Genomic DNA, 21071 nt, shown 5'->3' on the forward strand with positions numbered 1-21071 from the left:
GGTCGCATTACACTCTGCTGCTGTGGCGGCCTAAAAACCCAACGCCCTGGCGGAGGGGCCTTCTGAGGAATTGTAGGAGAAACATTCTGCACGAAACGATACCTCGATGACTGAGCACTCGAGGGTCCAGGTGGAGCCTTCCGCTTCTTCTCAGCACGATGAGCCACAATGCAATCTTCTTGGGTAATTGCCAGATTAACCAACTCATTGTATGTATCGACTTTAATGGGGTTCATACATTCCTTGAGTTTGGTATTGAGTCCTCTGCGGAAGCGGTCACGCTTCTTAGCATCTGTGTCAGCATGATAGCCCGCGTACTGACAGAGACCATTGAAAGCTTGGGCATATTGGATAACCGTACGAGTCCCTTGCGTAAGAGCCAGGAACTCATTCAGTTTCCTTTCCATAAGACCCTCTGGAATATGGTGACCCCTAAATGCATCCTTGAATTCATTCCAAGTGACAATGTGATCGGCCGGGAGCATGCCATGGTAGTTATCCCACTAAAGACGCGCAGAACCGTGAAGCTGTTGCGCGGCAAAGCGAACTTTATTTTCCTCCGAACATGGCACCAGAAGTAGTGCAAACTTGGACTCGATTGTGCGAATCCAAGCATCAGCATCTAGTGGTTCTTCTGTCCTGTTGAACAAAGGAGGCTGGGTTGCAAAGAAATCCTGATAACCAGCAGCTTGAGGTTGATGGGCGTGGTGTCCACCTCGCTGCTGCCCTTGGACAAGTTGGCGAAGCAACTCAGTCTGGGCGGACAGGACTTCCGCAAAGCCTGGTGGTGGGGGTGGCGGCTGCTGCGATCCGCTACCACTCGCATTCACGAAACCCTCCGGATTGCCACGCGTCGATCCCACTATCTGGAACATGCAAAAACTCTTTTGTGAGCAAGTGATATACAATGCCCCAGAATACAAAAGAGTAAATGCAGAAAAATAGTACTAGCATGTATTATATAACAACATGGACAGAAGGTTGTTTGTTTCAAGCAAAATCACAACTCCCGTTCTGTTCAACCAAAACCTCCCAACTTTTGACAGCCGAGGGGTAATTTAACATTCTACAACTTTTGTATTCTACTCAACCACTTCGGCGGATAGAGTCCTGTGCTGAGTTCGGTAACTTCCTATATCCAGACACGGCAGACAGAACAGAGTCTAGATAGGCCTTAATCGTGAAAAATAACACGTGGTCAGGTGCAAACCTCCATATTCCCCATTACCACATGTACTTTTATCGATTTCCAGTTTAAGATCATGATGCATGCACGACCTATTCGTCCTCACAAAACAAACAACTGCCAAATAGCTTTGGACTTACGGGGTTAGCGCCGGTAGCATAGCACAAAATTACGTCTCTCCCTATATACGTTTAGCCGAATTCTAACTATTCTTAACTTAACGTAATCGCGGTTAGTGTACCTGCAACAGATGCATAGAATGTATATATATGAATATTCACGACTGGACCCTTCGTGCCAGCACTCACGAACGGCCCCCATGTGTCCTACGCCACATGGGTAACGCATATGCAGTTGCCCACATATTCACCCATACATTACCGTTCACTATAGAAACGGCAGCCATACAATTTTCAACCGTATGGCCATCGTTAACATACGCCACCGAGATAGCGTATTCACGAGTTCCTTTACTCCCAATATAATCGACTGATGATCGATATATTGGCAGCAGCTCAAGTAGGCCACTGCTTGAGCACAGCGTTCGGTTCGCATCACCGACGGGAAGGTCAGTCTCCCTTAGTTGACTGAGTATACTTTACTCCCAATATAGTCAACTGATTGTTGGTATATTGGCAGCACCTCAAGTAAACCATTGCTTGATGGCAACGTTCGGCTCGCATCACCGACGGGAAGGTCAGACTCCCTCAGCTGACTGAGGATCCTTACCTTCTCACCTTTGCGTAGGTGCGTCGTTACAGAATTTAAGGGTTGATTGTGCACAAAAATAAGGTCTGACAGAAAGTAAAGCGCTGGAAGTTAGATATATAATGACATAGGTTAGATAGCCACCTAGTAACTTCCCATAATTCCCCTAGGACTTTACGAACTAGGCACCATCCTTAACGAACCAACGTATTTTGCAAACGCAATTGTTATGGTCAAAATTTTAATAAAATTCTTCGAAAACTTGTCACTTTCTCCGGTGCAAGCTTTGTTCGGCTCTGATACCAGCTGTGGCAGAACCGCCCGACATAAACCGGCTTAAGTGCGCTAACCATCGTTGCAAAGGCAATTATGTTTAACTCACACAGCAGACGGAGCACATCGGAGGTCCGTCGGGTAAATTCCCGATAAAACCACTTAAACCTGGATCGAACAAAGCAGCATAACTCACGCGAAGGCGAGTCCAAAGATTACAACACCACACCATATATTACAACACAGAGAGTTTAACATAACTGTAGCATTACAAACCAAGTTCCAAATTGACAAAGTACTTTTCGTAAAGCCAACATAAAAGAAGTTCACCAGAGTCCTTTATTTTCGCGAAAAGCAAACACGAGAGCTAACGACGATAGGGGTGTCACGATGAAGCCCGATTCATGACATCACTCGTTCTTGTCATCGCTGGTCGGGGACGTATCCCACTCCACGGACCAACCAGGCGGGAGAGTGCAAGGCCAGGTCAGACTAGCAAACATGTCCTCCAAAGTATCTCCTGAAACAAGTTGAGCCACAAGCAAGGCTGAGTATACTAATACTCAGCAAGGTTTACCCGACTAGGATATACTTAGTCCCCTAACTAGACATGCAAGACTTTTGGCTTGTGAGGGTTTGTTTTTGCTGAAAAGCCACAAAGAGTAAGTCCTTATTTCAGATTTTTTTTGCTTGCAAGTTCTAGTTTAATTAACCATTCTACATTAGTATCTATCCAATAGCATACATGGTGGAAAACAATTATCTTTCATCATCCAACAATATTCATCATCATACATATTCCACTTATTACTCTATGTGACAGAAGGGTTAAGCAGTCTCAATAACCGGTGAGAAACGGACGAATCGAATCGAATTTTGTTAACCTGGCCAGGCAAACCTAAACACACGTCACGTGGTTACTCCCAGAGTCACACGTGCAACTTTTCCCTTCAATTCCCGCTTCACGGAACAGGCCCACCGCCCTCGACTACAGAGCCCGGCCCTACACCCGTCATTAGCTAGATGAGAACGACGTCAAGACGGTGGGGAGTATATTCCGGCTGCGGTTCAATCCAGTACTTAAGCTTACCGATTACCATATTCTCGGCATGTGATTAGTACGTTCAAACGCTTAACCACCACTACCACACACTGCGGCCTTATCACTTTTCACTAAACAGACGGGGCATCCCGAGTATCACGACCCCGCCCGTAGACCTTATAGTTGTAGCAAGTAGTAAACAACCAACTCCTATAATTTTCTCGCGAGTGACAGGAAATCACTCGACTTCTACCGAACCATTAGCATAGCTAATTAACGACCTGCACAAACTAGTGCTCAAGCATCGGTACCTAGGATCATGCAACTAAGGTTCTAGTCAACTCCTGTAACTTAAATGCACAAGTAGATAGGAACAATAATAAGTTGCATAATTTAAAATAGATGGACATGCTCCGGGGCTTGCCTTCTTGAACTGAGTTAGTTTCCGAGGTTTCTGGAGTCGGGTTCGGTTTCTCGACGGCGTCGGCGAAGTTCACTTGAGCTTTCTGGGACCTTCTTCTGCTTCAGGCACCAGCTCGTACGTACCGTCGGCAAGAGTAGTCGTATCTATATGTGATGCAAGAACAGTATTATAAACACACTCATATCACGATAAAGTTGTAGTCTAACAAATAGCAAACAATCGTATCACATGGGCAATCGTTTATAGAGTACTTAACTAACAATTCTAACTACCCAAGGCATCATGATCAACAGCACAAAAGAACTATACTGACTTCACCAAGCAAGTTGAAGTGGTTTCCTATAACAAGTAAATCACGGTTTGCTAATAAATAAACAACTCAACACACATTCAGTAATAAAAATCAGAAAAAAATACATCAAAAATAAACTAAACAGAACAAGCTATCCTGCAAATCTCATGACAAAACTTGTAGCCAAATATTCAGAACAATTCATGTATTCAAACAATACTTAAAACAAGATTGAATTATACAGGTTAAACCAGAGCAAAACAGAAGCTAGAAATTTAACAGAAGGTCTATATAGAGCTAACTTAGTTATTGTAAAAATTTTAGAATTTATTATGCACAGGATTAATTCTGAGAAAATAAACAAAACTGACAGAAATCTAACAAGATTCATTTTTATCTTCTTTTATAGCCATAGACTGGTGCTCAAACTTCATGGACAAGTTAAACTATTCAAAAAGAACACTCAGAAATATTTTCATGATTTATGATGAATAGAAACTATTTACCATAATTAAAGTCTACTAAACAAGGATTAAATCAAAGAAATATCTACACATGAGAACTGACCACGAAAGTTTTATAGCAACACTAGTGTCGCATGAAAAAACCACCATAAAAATTTCAGAGCATAACAAGGCTTCAAGAAATAATAAACAACTAGCCTTTATGCACCTAGTAACATAAATCTAATTTTCCAGAAAAAAGTTTCAACTAACAACCAGCATATTATGATTCTACTGCATAGAGATTTACACAAGGATTCCATAACAACTAGATTTGCTAATTTACGAATTTTCTACGAATTTCTATTGAATTTCAAAGTTTACAGCTAGAAATAACAAAGGGGCCCTTGCTGTTACTATTCAAATGAGTCTAGGGCTATTCAAATAACCCCCCGGGTTTTCGTTTCTTCTCAACCTGAGGTCCCTGGCTGGGGTTTGAAACAGGGGAGCGTCGGGCGGCCGGATTCCGGCGCCTACGGCGGTCGGCGGCGAGGGGGAATAGGGGGAGGAGCAAGAGGAGAGGGAGAGGGACCTAGGAGTGGGCTCAGTCGGGGCTGAGGTGGCCGGAGCGGGCGGCGCCGCGGAGAGCAGCGGCCGGCGGTGGCGGGGAGCGGTGGCGGCGGCGGTCCGGCGGGCCTGGGCGGCGGCGAGTGGGTCGGGGAGCACCGGTGGAGGGCAAGGAAGGTGGCTGCGGGGGTTGTTGGGCACGAGAAAGGGCGGAGGAGGGAGCTCCGCGGGAGCCTAGGGGGGGCGGCGGCCATGGTGGCGGCGGCGGCCGTTCCAGGCTAAAGAGGGCGCGCGGAGCTGGGCTCTCGAGCTCAGGAGGTGAGAAGGAAGGTCGGGGACGTCTCTGAGCTCGAGGGGAGGCTCTAGGCGGTTCAAGGGCGATCCTAGGCGAGGGAGGGGGCGAGGCGCGGTCGGCCGTCGCTGCACGACGTCGTCGTGGCGGCTCGGCGACCATCCTCGGCGGGCGCGCAGTGGATTTGCGATGCGTGGCGAAGTCGAGAAGCTTCAGGAAGGCACCAGGGGCGCGGAGGGGGCTGGGGCGCGGCGAGGGCGCGGCCCGTGGCTGGCGGCCTCGGCGTCCGGCGCAGACATGGGAGGGAGAGAGAGGAAAAGAGAGAGTAGAGAGAGAGAGATTAAATTGATTCAAAATTCGAATTTTTCTCAAAGATTCCTTTTGAAACATGAGAAACTTTGAATATAAAAGTTGTAGAGAATTTAAAAGCCTACAACTTTTATTTCAGGAAAAAGTTTATTCGAGCAATGGTTTAGAAGTTATTTTAAATTTTCGAAAACTATAATTCAAAACACTTATCATTTCATGTAATTTTTGTCACTTTTACCCCTAAAGTTCAACTAGACATTTATTGATCTTTTCATGGTGAACATGTCTAATCATTTTCATATGCATATTTGCATTGGTGTGAAAGTTATTTGAAATTTCTCACCACTAGAATTTGAACTCTTAATTAATTAAATTTTTGAACTTGAAAGTGGTCTTTGACGTAACTTTGTATATCACAAAACTATAGGTGTGAGTTATGCTACCATTGTCATGACAAGATAAGCGTGAAAGTTTACAAATATTAAAGGAACAAAATTTATATCCACACATACATATGTACACATACACACATACACATATGCTCTTTTCCAAAAAGAAATGCATAATTTGACTTTCTCTCGTTTATTTAGCATGAAACCACATTTAATATTTCTTGCTTAGCATGTTAAAACTCTGAGATGTCACAGCCTACCCCCCTTAAAAAGAATCTCGTCCCGAGATTCGCGTAACTAGGCTAAGTGTGGAGGTGTGTGTACCTTGGAGAGAAGCTAGAAAACCACGGTAATGTTCATTTAGATAGGTTTCAGTTTGCCAAGTGGCTTCTTCTTCCGTGTGATGATTACACTGGATTTTGTACATTTTAACTACTTTTCTTCTTGTTACCCTTTCTTTCTGATCCAGAACTTTGATAGGATATTCCACATAGGAAAGGTCCGGCTCTACCCGTATATCCTCTTGTTCGACAATCTCCGTGGGAACTCGGACACATTTCTTAAGCTGAGAAACATGGAAGATGTCGTGTATGTTGGATAGTTGCGGAGGAAGTCTCACTCTATAGGCCACGGGTCCACAAGTTTCGATGATTTCATAGGGACCAACATACCTGGGAGCTAGTTTTCCTTTTACTCCAAATCTTTGTACACCCTTGGTTGGGGAAACCCGAAGGTATACATGATCTCCAACTTCGAATTGCAAGGGATCTCTTCTTTTGTCGAAATAGCTCTTTTGCCTGGATTGTGCTGCTTTAAGATTTGCTTGGATTACCCTCACTTTTTCCTCTGCCTCGTTTACCAGATCAGGTCCGAATACAACTCGTTCTCTGACTCGCGACCAGCTCAAAGGAGTACGACACCTTCGACCATACAAGGCCTCAAAGGGTGCCATTTTCAAACTTTCTTGATAGCTATTGTTGTACGAGAATTCTGCTAGAGATAAACACTTATCCCAACTCTTGTCAAAGTGAATGACACAAGCCCTCAACATGTCTTCTAGGATTTGGTTTATTCTCTCTGTTTGTCCATCGGTTTGTGGATGATAAGCTGAGCTTCGAATCAGTTTGGTACCAAGGGAAGCTTGCAATTGTTCCCAAAAACGTACTGTGAATTGGGTACCACGATCAGAAATGATCGTTTTAGGTACGCTATGTAGGCAAACAATGCGATCGAGATAAATCTCGGCATATTTCTTGGCATTATAGGTGGTGTGCACTGGAATGAAGTGGGCCGTCTTTGTAAGTCTATCCACGATAACCCAAATGGAGTCGTGCTTCTGGGATGTGTTTGGCAATCCAACAATGAAATCCATACTTATGTCTTCCCATTTCCATGATGGGATAGACAAAGGTTGAAGAGGGCCGGCTACCTTCAAGTGGCTAGCTTTTACTCGCCGACAGGTATCACATTCGGAAACATACTTAGCAATTTCCCTTTTCATCCTAGTCCACAGAAGTTTTGTTTAAGATCTTGATACATTTTGTTACTGCCTGGATGAATGGAGAACTTGGAAAGGTGCGCCTCATCGAGGATTTGCTTTCGAAGCTCATGATTCTTTAGAATGACTATGCGGCTTTCGAACCATAGAATTCCATTGTGGTCTTGGCGGAAACACTTATATTTTTCTTCCCCTTGGGAGAGCTTCTGCTTGATGATGTTAATACCTTCATCATGTAGTTGCGCCATGATAATTTGATCGTGTAGGGTTGGTTCAATGGAAATGTGGTTTAAAGTGCCTTGGGGAATCATTTCCAAATTTAGTCTTCTCATTTCAGAACACAGTGTCTGGTCATAAGATTCCACAGCTAGGCAATTACAATGAGTTTTGCGACTTAATGCATCCGCTACTACATTGGCCTTGCCCGGATGGTAGTGCACCTCGAGATCGTAGTCTTTGATTAATTCCAACCATCTTCTTTGTCTCATATTTAGATCGGCTTGGGTGAAGATATATTTGAGACTCTTATGGTCTGTGTAGATATTGCAATGAGTGCCCATAAGATAATGTCTCCAAATCTTCAGAGCATGAATGACGGCTGCTAACTCGAGGTCATGAGTAGTATAGTTCTGCTCATGTGACCGAAGAGATCGTGAAGCATAGGCAATGACTCTATTGTCTTGCATGAGCACACAACCAAGACCCGTACCCGGCGCGTCACAATACACGTCAAAGGGCTTGGCATTATCAGGTTGAGCTAAGACGGGGGCCTTAGTCAGCAACTCCCTTAGAGTGTGGAAAGCTTTCTCACATCTTTCATCCCAAATAAATTTTATTCCTTTCTTCAACAGTTCGGTCATAGGCTTAGCAATTTTTGAGAAGTCCGGAATGAATCGACGATAATATCCAGCTAGACCAAGAAAACTGCGAATTTGATGAACAGAAGCAGGAGGTTTCCAGTCCATCACTTCTTGCACCTTACTAGGATCAACGGCTATACCTTTACTGGATATAGTATGACCCAAAAATTTCACCCTGTCTAACCAAAATTCACATTTGGAAAACTTAGCATATAACTGATGATCTCTAAGACGCTGAAGAACGATGCGCAAGTGTTTGGCATGGTCCTTCTCATTCTTGGAATAAACAAGGATGTCGTCAATGAAAACCACGACAAACTTGTCAAGCTCAGGCATGAACACCGAATTCATAGGGTACATGAAATAAGCAGGTGCATTTGTCAGGCCAAAGGACATGACTAAGTATTCATATAATCCATATCTTGTAGAGAAGGCGGTTTTAGGAATATCACAGGGTCGGATTTTGATCTGATGATATCCAGAGCGAAGATCCAACTTTGAAAACACCCTAGCTCCAGCCAACTGATCAAATAAAACATCAATGCGGGGGAGAGGATATTTATTTTTGATTGTCACCGCATTGAGAGGCCGGTAGTCCACACACAACCTCAAACTATTATCCTTTTTCTTCACAAATAGGGCCGGACAACCCCAAGGTGATGCACTAGGGCGAATGAAACCTTTGTCAAGAAGTTCTTGAAGTTGAATCTTTAATTCGGCCAATTCCTTAGGTGGCATTCTATAGGACCTCTTTGAAATAGCTGCAGTACCAGGCTACAACTCAATAACAAACTCTATGTCCCTATCCGGTGGCATTCCTGGCAAGTCATCCAGAAAAACATCGGCAAACTCGCATACCACTGGGATTTCTTCTAATTTGGATTCGCTCATGGCATATGCACAAGAATTGGAGCACTCTTGGGAGGGCAAATAAAGAGTAGTGGCTCCTTGGGTTGGAGAGTTTATTTCAACGGCTCGGGAAGGAATGTCTAGGGTTACTCCATGTCGAGCCATCCAATCCATTCCCAAAATAAGATCCAGGCCTTCCAGTCCTAAAATGATAAGATCGCTATTGATGATTTTACTACCCAGCTTGATTTGCACAAGCCGTATCATTTGATTAGAAGCAACTTTACCACCGGGTGTTGATATCATGTATGACCCCTTCGTATGATAGAAATCAAATCCCATTTTTGCACCAAATTTTGCACTAATGAAACTATGTGATGCACCGGAATCGAATAATATCACTGCAGGCTTGTGATGAATAGAAAATGTACCCGTCATTACTGGTGCTCCCTCAGGTAGTTCTGCAAGAGTGGTGAAGTTGACTCGCCCTTGCCTGACCTGAATAGTCTGCCTTCTTCCCTTGTTCTGGTTGTTCTGAGTAGAACCTTGACCCTGGTTTTGTCTCTTAGGCTGCGGACACTCTCGGGCGAAATGAGCTGAACTCCCACAGTTGAAGCAACGATTTTTATCACCGGGACGGGCTGGTGGTGGGGCAATTGGCCTAGGACCAGTTAGCTGAGGAACAGGGGGTCGCATTACACTCTGCTGCTGTGGCGGCCTAAAAACCCAACGCCCTGGCGGAGGGGCCTTCTGAGGAATTGTAGGAGAAACATTATGCACGAAACGATACCTCGATGACTGAGCACTCGAGGGTCCAGGTGGAGCCTTCCGCTTCTTCTCAGCACGATGAGCCACAATGCAATCTTCTTGGGTAATTGCCAGATTAACCAACTCATTGTATGTATCGACTTTAATGGGGTTCATACATTCCTTGAGTTTGGTATTGAGTCCTCTGCGGAAGCGGTCACGCTTCTTAGCATCTGTGTCAGCATGATAGCCCGCGTACTGACAGAGACCATTGAAAGCTTGGGCATATTGGATAACCGTACGAGTCCCTTGCGTAAGAGCCAGGAACTCATTCAGTTTCCTTTCCATAAGACCCTCTGGAATATGGTGACCCCTAAATGCATCCTTGAATTCATTCCAAGTGACAATGTGATCGGCCGGGAGCATGCCATGGTAGTTATCCCACTAAAGACGCGCAGAACCGCGAAGCTGTTGCGCGGCAAAGCGAACTTTATTTTCCTCCGAACATGGCACCAGAAGTAGTGCAAACTTGGACTCGATTGTGCGAATCCAAGCATCAACATCTAGTGGTTCTTCTGTCCTGTTGAACAAAGGAGGCTGGGTTGCAAAGAAATCCTGATAACCAGCAGCTTGAGGTTGATGGGCGTGGTGTCCACCTCACTGCTGCCCTTGGACAAGTTGGCGAAGCAACTCAGTCTGGGCGGACAGGACTTCCGCAAAGCCTGGTGGTGGGGGTGGCGGCTGCTGCGATCCGCTACCACTCGCATTCACGAAACCCTCCGGATTGCCACGCGTCGATCCCACTATCTGGAACATGCAAAAACTCTTTTGTGAGCAAGTGATATACAATGCCCCAGAATACAAAAGAGTAAATGCAGAAAAATAGAACTAGCATGTATTATATAACAACAAGGACAGAAGGTTGTTTGTTTCAAGCAAAATCACAACTCCCGTTCTGTTCAACCAAAACCTCCCAACTTTTGACAGCCGAGGGGTAATTTAATATTCTACAACTTTTGTATTCTACTCAACCACTTCGGCAGATAGAGTCCTGTGCTGAGTTCGGTAACTTCCTATATCCAGACACGGCAGACAGAACAGAGTCTAGATAGGCCTTAATCGTGAAAAATAACACGTGGTCAGGTGCAAACCTCCATATTCCCCATTACCACATGTACTTTTATCGATTTCCAGTTTAAGATCATGATGCATGCACGACCTATTCGTCCTCACAAAACAAACAACTGCCAAATAGCTTTGGACTTACGGGGTTAGCGCCGGTAGCATAGCACAAAATTACGTCTCTCCCTATATACGTTTAGCCGAATTCTAACTATTCTTAACTTAACGTAATCGCGGTTAGTGTACCTGCAACAGATGCATAGAATGTATATATATGAATATTCACGACTGGACCCTTCGTGCCAGCACTCACGAACGGCCCCCATGTGTCCTACGCCACATGGGTAACGCATATGCAGTTGCCCACATATTCACCCATACATTACCGTTCACTATAGAAACGGCAGCCATACAATTTTCAACCGTATGGCCATCGTTAACATACGCCACCGAGATAGCGTATTCACGAGTTCCTTTACTCCCAATATAATTGACTGATGATCGATATATTGGCAGCAGCTCAAGTAGGCCACTGCTTGAGCACAGCGTTCGGTTCGCATCACCGACGGGAAGGTCAGTCTCCCTCAGCTGACTGAGTATACTTTACTCCCAATATAGTCAACTGATTGTTGGTATATTGGCAGCACCTCAAGTAAACCATTGCTTGAGGGCAACGTTCGGCTCGCATCACCGACGGGAAGGTCAGACTCCCTCAGCTGACTGAGGATCCTTACCTTCTCACCTTTGCGTAGGTGCGTCGTTACAGAATTTAAGGGTTGATTGTGCACAAAAATAAGGTCTGACAGAAAGTAAAGCGCTGGAAGTTAGATATATAATGACATAGGTTAGATAGCCACCTAGTAACTTCCCATAATTCCCCTAGGGCTTTACGAACTAGGCACCATTCTTAACGAACCAACGTATTTTGCAAACGCAATTGTTATGGTCAAAATTTTAATAAAATTCTTCGAAAACTCGTCACTTTCTCCGGTGCAAGCTTTGTTGGGCTCTGATACCAGCTGTGGCAGAACCGCCCGACATAAACCGGCTTAAGTGCGCTAACCATCGTTGCAAAGGCAATTAGGTTTAACTCGCACAGCAGACGGAGCACATCGGAGGTCCGTCGGGTAAATTCCCGATAAAACCACTTAAACCTGGATCGAACAAAGCAGCATAACTCACGCGAAGGCGAGTCCAGAGATTACAACACCACACCATATATTACAACACAGAGAGTTTAACATAACTGTAGCATTACAAACCAAGTTCCAAATTGACAAAGTACTTTTCGTAAAGCCAACATAAAAGAAGTTCACCAGAGTCCTTTATTTTCGCGAAAAGCAAACACGAGAGCTAACGACGATAGGGGTGTCACGATGAAGCCCGATTCATGACATCACTCGTTCTTGTCATCGCTGGTCGGGGACTTATCCCACTCCACGGACCAACCAGGCGGGAGAGTGCAAGGCCAGGTCAGACTAGCAAACATGTCCTCCAAAGTATCTCCTGAAACAAGTTGAGCCACAAGCAAGGCTGAGTATACTAATACTCAGCAAGGCTTATCCGACTAGGATATACTTAGTCCCCTAACTAGACATGCAAGGCTTTTGGCTTGTGGGGGTTTGTTTTTGCTGAAAAGCCACAAAGAGTAAGTCCTTATTTCAGATTTTTTTTTGCTTGCAAGTTCTAGTTTAATTAACCATTCTACATTAGTATCTATCCAATAGCATACATGATGGAAAACAATTATCTTTCATCATCCAACAATATTCATCATCATACATATTCCACTTATTACTCTATGTGACAGAAGGGTTAAGCAGTCTCAATAACCGGTGAGAAACGGACGATTCGAATCGAATTTTGTTAACCTGGCTAGGCAGACCTAAACACACGTCACGTGGTTACTCCCAGAGTCACACGTGCAACTTTTCCCTTCAATTCCCGCTTCACGGAACAGGCCCACCGCCCTCGACTACAGAGCCCGGCCCTGCACCCGTCATTAGCTAGATGAGAACGACGTCAAGACGGTGGGGAGTATATTCCGGCTGCGGTTCAATCTAGTACTTAAGCTTACCGATTACCATATTCTCGGCATGTGATTAGTACGTTCAAACGCTTAACCACCACTACCACACACTGCGGCCTTATCACTTTTCACTAAACAGATGGGGCATCCCGAGTATCACGACCCCGACCGTAGACCTTATAGTTGTAGCAAGTAGTAAACAACCAACTCCTATAATTTTCTCGCGAGTGACAGGAAATCACTCGACTTCTACCGAACCATTAGCATAGCTAACTAACGACCTGCACAAACTAGTGTTCAAGCATCGGTACCTAGGATCATGCAACTAAGGTTCCAGTCAACTCCTGTAACTTAAATGCACAAGTAGATAGGAACAATAATAAGTTGCATAATTTAAAATAGGGGGACATGCTCCGGGGCTTGCCTTCTTGAACTGAGTTAGTTTCTGAGGCTTCTGGAGTCGGGTTCGGTTTCTCGACGGCGTCGGCGAAGTTCACTTGAGCTTCTCTGGGACCTTCTTCCGCTTCAGGCACCAGTTCGTACGTACCGTCGGCAAGAGTAGTCGTATCTATATGTGATGCAATAACACTATTATAAACACACTCATATCACGATAAAGTTGTAGTCTAACAAATAGCAAACAATCGTATCACATGGGCAATCATTTATAGAGTAGTTAACTAACAATTCTAACTACCCAAGGCATCATGATCAATAGCACAAAAGAACTATACTGACTTCACCAAGCAAGTTGAAGTGGTTTCCTATAACAAGTAAATCACGGTTTGCTAATAAATAAACAACTCAACACACATTCAGTAATAAAAACTAGAAAAAATTATATCAAAAATAAGGTAAACAGAACAAGCTATCCCGCAAATTTCATGACAAAACTTGTAGCCAAATATTCAAAACAATTCATGTATTCAGACAATACTTAAAATAAGATTGAATTATACAGGTTAAACTAGAGCAAAACAGAAGCTAGACATTTAAAAGAAGGTCTATATAGAGCTAACTTAGTTACTGTAAAAATTTCAGAATTTATTCTGTGCAGGATTAATTCTGAGAAAATAAACAAAACTGACAGCAATCTAACAAGATTCATTTTTAGCTTCTGTTATAGCCATGGACTGGTGCTCAAACTTCATGGACAAGTTAAGCTATTCAAAAAGAACACTCAGAAATATTTTCATGATTTATCATGAATATAAACTATTTACCATAATTAAAGTATACTAAACAAGGATTAAATCAAATAAATAGCTACGCATGAGAACTGACCACGAAAGTTTTATGATTCTACTGCATAGGAATAAAATGAGAAAATCAAGAAGAAGATGAAAAGAAGGTCCCCAATTTCAAAATGAGTTTGGTGGATTCTATCGGAGATATAATTTTAATTTTCGGTTTGAATTTCAGTATAGGATTCACCGTACTATCAAGGGGGACGCATTCGAATGAATTTTAGGTTGTGAAAATTCTTCATTTGAGATGACATAATTGAGAGAATACACACTCAAAACACTCTTCTACACAAAATTTCTGCACTGTGCCGGATGATCCGGCATTGGGCCGGATGACCCGACCAAACAGTGCCGAGCAGTACTGCGCAAGTCCGAATGATCCGGCCCTAACCCGGATGATTCGGACCTGGGATTCTGTGAGCGGCTGGAAGAGCCAGGCCAGATGATCCGGTCCTACACCGGATGATCCGGACCTGGGTATTTCGAGTGTGTTTTAACCTTTTCTGTTCCTACCCCGGATGATCCGGGAACCTCCAGAAAACACACAACGGTCACTTTCGGGGGTTGGAGTATATATACCACTTCACCCCCTTCATTTACCTCTCTCTCACTCTCCGACCAACCACGCCTCCAAAGCATTCATTCCTTCACTTCTCTCCATCCTAGAACTTGATTCTTGCAAGGAAAACACCTAGGGATTGAGAGGATGTGAGATTTGAGGTGTGATTTGAGAGCACTCCGTGAGCAATCACTTGTTCATTTCAAGAAGCACTTGAAGCAACCTTTGATTCGCCGGTTCGCGTTTGTTACTCTTGGAGCTTCGCTCCTAGACGGTTAGAGGTGCCGGTGAGCTTCCATTCTCTTGTGGTTGAGCCCCAGAAGTTTGAATTACCCTGTCCTTCGTGGACATCTACTAGTGAGCAACTCAATCTTCTTGTGTGGTTGATTGAGTGAGGGAAATGGTTATAGGTCAACCCTGCTCTTTGTGAGCACCTCAACAGAGACGTAGCTCTTTTGTGGAGTGAACTTCGGGATAAATCTTGTGTCTCTTTTATTTATTATTGTATTTATTGTTCTTGAGCTAATCTTGACTTGATCTACTTTTTAGTGGCTTTCCTCTTGTGCTAATCTAGTTCACAGGCTTAGCTACTTCATTTATCAACTTTGTATTCAAAGGGAATCGTCAAAAGCTAAATAAATTTCAAATCTCGTGCAAGATTCTTTCCTCCTGTCGGATCATCCGACCCTAGGACGGATCATCCGGACCTGACAAGGACCGGATCATCCGAACCTGACGATTTTCTGCAAAGCTTTTTTAGAAAATTTTTAAACAGTCCTATTCACACCCCCTCTAGGCCTAGTATCGATCTTTTCAGCCAGCCCGCTGGCGGGACAAGCCTTGTCGCGCCAACGCATGTGGCACGACAAGGCTGACCACGTCAGCGCCCATGTGGCGCCGGGCCGAGTCGCCCCGCCAGCGTGGCGGCTCTGTCCTGCCACCCGGACTGGCACGACAAAAGCTAATTGTCGCGCCAGTTTGGATGGTGCGACTAAACGGGCTATGATGCGAAAATAAAATTCCAACCAGGTTAAATTTAAAATATTATTAAAAAAGGGTTAAAATAAAAAAATTCTCCTGCTAGTAGATCGCAGATCTCGTGGAGAAAAAAAAAGAGAAAGAAGGGGAAAGGAACGAGGGAAATAGAAGCCGGAAGAAGGAAATACTGGGCGGCCGCGGGGGGTTCACCCATGTGCGCTCCAATGCCGCGTCGACCGCATAAGGGAGTCTTTGATTTTTTAAGCTGAAGTCATTTGTCACATCACATCACATATTTAAACACTCAGTAGGAGTATTAAATATAGACTTATTACAAATGTTATTTCATAAGTCGTAACTTAATCACGAGACGAATCTATTAAGTCTAATTAGTCTATAATTTAACCACTAATTACTACAGTATCATCCATTACATTAATTATACTTAATAGATTCGTCTAGAATTAAACTTGCAACTTATGAAATTATTTTTATATTAAGTTAATATCTGAACATTTTAATTTACATCCATATTCGATGTGACGGCGACTTGAAAAACCAAACGAGACCTAGCTGCTTGCACCGGCATCTGGTACCCCGTCCTCGAGGACGCGGATAGCGGAAAATGAGCAGCAACAACCTCTTTTATCCGTTCCTCTATCGTAGCGGAGAGAACTCCGCACGCCAAATCTAGCGGAGCTAACGGACAGGCCGCTGCGATCGCGCCGGCCCTACCTCTCGGCTCTCACCTCCGCCCACGCTGCACCGCAACTGCCCCCCTTCCTCCCTCGCCTTCTCCTCTGTCGTGGCCCGAGCGCCCGCCGCACGGCCGTCCCGTGCTCCGGCCGCACGCCCGCTGCGCGCTCGCGGCTCACCGGCACCTGCTCGCTCGCTGTGGTCCTGCTCGCCAGCTCCTCCTCGTCCACCGCCATCTGCCCCGCCTCCGCCGCACCCCACCAGGAGCTACGCCCCGCGGCGCCTCCGACGCGCCCCCCGTCCGCCGCGCGCCACCAAGCTCGCCGCGCGCCACCAAGCTCGTCGCGCGCGTCACCGAGCTCGCCTTCTGCCGCGAGCCCTTGAGCTCCGCCTCCTACTCCTCCACCGCCCTCTGCCCCCGCCTCCGCCGCGCCCCACAGAGCACCGCGCCGCGCATCGCCTTCGACGCGCCCCTCGTCCGCCGCGCACCGCCGAGCTTGCTGTCCGCCGCGTGTCGCCAAGCTCGCCGTCCGCCGCGAGCCCCTGAGCTTCCCCGCCGGGCCGCGGCCGGGCGCCCTCGAGGCCGCCGCCGCCATGGCCTGCGCGGACCCGGCCGTTTGCCGGCATGGCCCCGCGCGTGCCTCCACGGCCGCCGCCGTCGCAGGCCCAACCATACAACATTCTCCTAAACACACATGTCAAAGATTGAAGGTTGTGTGATCCGCTTGTACAAACTAGAGAAAAAAGTATAGATGATCTGAACATAAATAGGGTGTGGAGATATGTCATGATCATGCTTCAGTGCATGCAAGAGAACATTAGTGTCTGTGTCACTCATAGCCACCATACTGGTTAAGACCATCTCAAATTATTTTTCTACTGATTGTCTCAGAAGAATGCTTGTATATATATACCATGTTGTGCACTATTGGACATACCATGCACAAACATTAGAAGGAAAATAGCCATACCATGCACACACACTAGAAGGAAAATAACCCGTGATTCCACAAAATTCATATGAATAGATGATTGCAAATTATAATTACTCATTATCAAATCATGCAACAATTGTAAAAGATTTGCATTCATTTGGAACATCTTATAGCTTTTACCTGGAGTGTTTAGTTTTTCAATTTCCAACAAAACCCACTTTGTGCTGAAGTGCAAATGGAGTATTAAAAGCAGACTGCATATAGTTTTTTTTTAACTTAGAAAATTCACTCACACGAGCTGTTGAACCCAGGATCTAAGATGCTATCGAAACTTTTGTAACCACTAGACTATTAGTCCTTTTGCTAGCTCCTACTTATCTAATTTGTTAAGTAAAATAAAATTACTAGATCCATCATCAAATGTTGTATCTTGTAGTGTGTACAGAAAAAAAATGGAGTTAAGAAACCTCATCAATGTTGTCATACGTGACACTTTCGCTGCTGACACCAACACCATAACCAATAAACATTCATACACATCTCAAAGAAAAAAACATTCATACACATCGCATCTGATGTCATAATCTATTGCTCCGACTAATATCTACGCATCAGAGGAAAATATTTCTTGGAAAAAAAATTCATTTGAGATCCCTCGTTTGACCTTGCTTGCCAAGCCCCATGCTCGGCAGCGTGTTTCCCCCTGGCACCCCGCCTGAACGCAGATATCTTTGGCCTCCGCGGGCCCCGCCTGGCAGGCTCCTGCCAGCAGTCGCCAAGCCGTAGAAAATATCGGGCACAAGATATTTTCTAAACCCGAGGCGCCCCACACCGGATAGGCACTTTCCCGTCTCCATTTGGGTTGTTTCCGCTTTGAGAAAGGGTAACGGAGAGAGATCCGGGCCGTTGCGATTTCCTCACCTCATCGGTTACCCTGGTTCTTGATCCGATGGGGGATGTGTCGTTGAACCCCCAGCCATTGATCAACGACGAGCCACTGACCCTGCCCGCTACTGCTGCCAAGGTAATCGATCAAGATCATTGCTTTACTGATTTAGCGTTATGCTGATTCGTGATGAGGGCTGCCCGTTCTGTTCGTTATTAAGCTTCTTCAGCATACTTCCATTCTGTGTCTCCTTTTATTTGCATTCAGTAAAATTTTCCTTCAGTAATTAGCTCTTGCATATCACCGTATACTCTATTCGTTGGTGCTACGGACACGCTATTGGGCTTAAAATATAGAGCATCAAGATTTATTTGACATTATCTTCGAGGCTTTATCTACTATTTTTGATAGAAAAGTGACAAAAGGTATGGAGAAGATATGTGTTGTGAGGAAATGACATTGAACATTTGCTCCAGCTAGCAGTTTATCTTTTAATCTATCAGGCCTCCTCCAACGGAGGTCGATGTCGCCAGCTAAATACTATTTTAATATGTGAATAGAAGTCGCTAGCGTTGCATGTCTCGCTAGGCGAGAGCACTCCCCAATGCAGCTCTCCTCACAAACACGCATCCCAAGCTACCAGTTGTAACTATGCTGGCCTTCTCTCTCCTTCTTTTGGCCGGCGACGTCGCCAGGGCTGTTGGAGGAGGCCTTAACATTGTACTTCAATAATTTTTGTTTGGTACAAACATTTTGGACCATGACATTGTATTCCGTGTTGTGATTTTTCGGCAGGACAACCAAGTTCGAGACTTGATGTCATCCGGATGGACAAACGAGCAGCACAGTTCCTACATAAGCTACATGGAGGCATCCTTCATGGACCAACTATATGGACATCAGAACCACGGGCTTGATGTGAATAAGAGGCATCTGGGTGACAATGGGTTCAAGGTGATGATTCAAGAGGGTCTTTGCAACAATATCAAGTTTGAGAGGAACCACCTTCACCATGATGCCAGAATAAACTGCCTGCCTGAGAATCCATTGGTCAGGCGTTTCAGGCCACGCGGTACTGGTGCAAGTCGCCGTGATGATTGTTTTGAAGCTATGGAGGATGATTACGGGTCAGGTACAGATATGGTCCGAGAGAAGGTCCGGATGCATAGAAGAGAAGTGAAGACTTGTGCCAGACAAAATCTTATTGGTAAAAGCAAAGGTCACAACTCCAGTACTTTGTTTACATGGTTTGCAAATTATTTCTGCACTATATGTTTCACTGTGGAGCGATAAAAGAGTTCAGAATTATGAAACTGTTCTAAGAAGATGAATAAGCTGCTAGAACATTGCTGCCATTTTACATGTAAATTTGCTGGTAGTTACCACAATCTGCCTAAAAAGAAGTGTTAAATTATATAATGGATTTTTTATCGCAAAAGATGGACAGTACATATTGGGTTTACATTGAATAACTTGGGGAATCATTTTGTCTCTAGCTCTTCAACACTGACTGTGTTGTTGTGCTTATCTTGTCAGAATAACTTGTTAACAAATTGTTACTGGTCATCATGCTTAATCATCTCATTTGCGCCTTTTAAGATATTTCCAGATTTGGTTTGCTATTCCACAAGGATTAGCCTTGAGCTAATCATGCAAACAACCGAAACAAGTTGTTGGGTCCTTCCAAATAGTGTGACAAAAACAGATGATCAACTTGCAAATACATACCTTGTGTGTGTCAGATATCATTTGTTTCTGCTGATGTCGATTGTGTATGCCAGATTACTCCATTACTTAACACTACCAATAGTCATCCTACTCTTCTGACAAGGACTGAGCAATTTTAACAAAAGACATTTTCATTTTACCTTTTTGCAGAAGTATCTGATCAAAATTTTCCTGATGAGGAGGCTGAAGCCAGTAATGAACCATCCAAGAAACAGAGGCCTACATCATCCAGTGCTACACCAAATGATCCGGGAACGTAATAGGATTGATGATCCTGATCTGTTGTAAGTATTGGAAGCAAGTGATTCACATCATGTCACCATAGACGGTGAATTTATCCTTTGCGCAGGTGGTTGGTGCTCACCCCTGTTCTCTGAATCTTTCAGGTTTGTTTTTCGTCTGGAAAATCACATGCTGCTACAAAAGGGTGGTGGTATCCAAGGAGCTCCGAAACCTGAAGGATGGCATGGAATACTTGTTCTGGGATCTTACTGAAACTCTGTTACAGGTCGTGCTGGCAGTTTGAAGTTTCCTTTGGGTGCAAACTGAATTATACCCTGCGTTAGCTCTCTACCGCGGTCTATTTGCGGTGTGAAAGACTGCATTCATAGGATGTTTCTTCACTCCGTGGGTGAATTGCCTGATGTTTGTTGAATCAAATCGGTTTTTGTGCTCGTCGAGCAAATTCATTTGGAGAATTCGAGCAGCTATTGTCTGCGAAGTTTATGTTGACATTATGCCGTTCCCGGCATTGATTACGATTCAAATGTTCATCCTCTCTTCGTACAAGCACTCCCAAGAGATGACTTCTGCAACCGCTTGCTGTACCGTGTCGTGACGAGTTAAATCTTCAGCTTGCTACGTGCGTGAACCCAGGAAGGGCGGGCAGACGCTGTGATCGCTTCTAATTTGTGTTCAACTACTCATTTCTCACAGGGTCACACCTCGTGGCAAGCAGGGTAAGTCATTCAAATTCTCGAATACGAAAAGAAAAATCCTCAATTCTCTC

At 44.7% G+C, this 21071-nt stretch overlaps 1 protein-coding gene across 2 annotated transcripts; it reads left to right on the forward strand.

The window, feature by feature from the left end:
• Positions 1–18251: 18251 nt before the first annotated feature.
• LOC120691948 lies at positions 18252–20839 on the forward strand. Of its 2 annotated transcripts, none has more exons than XM_039975152.1 (4): positions 18252–18472; positions 19130–19553; positions 20213–20346; positions 20449–20839. In XM_039975152.1, exons 1-3 carry the CDS (start codon positions 18398–18400, stop codon positions 20320–20322), a joined length of 609 nt encoding a protein of 202 aa, XP_039831086.1. In that variant the 5' UTR covers positions 18252–18397; the 3' UTR covers positions 20323–20346; positions 20449–20839. The 2 variants fall into 2 exon arrangements, with proteins under 2 accessions (XP_039831086.1, XP_039831087.1); XM_039975153.1 differs by having other exon boundaries at positions 19130–19541.
• The last annotated feature ends 232 nt before the right edge of the window (positions 20840–21071 follow it).

The sequence above is a fragment of the Panicum virgatum genome, chromosome 9N (assembly GCF_016808335.1).
Source record: "Panicum virgatum strain AP13 chromosome 9N, P.virgatum_v5, whole genome shotgun sequence".
In the NCBI taxonomy this organism is placed as follows: Eukaryota; Viridiplantae; Streptophyta; class Magnoliopsida; order Poales; family Poaceae; genus Panicum; species Panicum virgatum.

Coding starts and splice junctions, on each gene's coding strand:
- LOC120691948 (XM_039975152.1), top strand. CDS start 18,398: ATGGGGGATGTGTCGTTGAACCCCCAGCCATTGATCAACGACGAGCCA. Junction 18,473..19,129: donor TGCCCGCTACTGCTGCCAAG/GTAATCGATCAA, acceptor ATTTTTCGGCAG/GACAACCAAGTTCGAGACTT. Junction 19,554..20,212: donor TCTTATTGGTAAAAGCAAAG/GTCACAACTCCA, acceptor ACCTTTTTGCAG/AAGTATCTGATCAAAATTTT.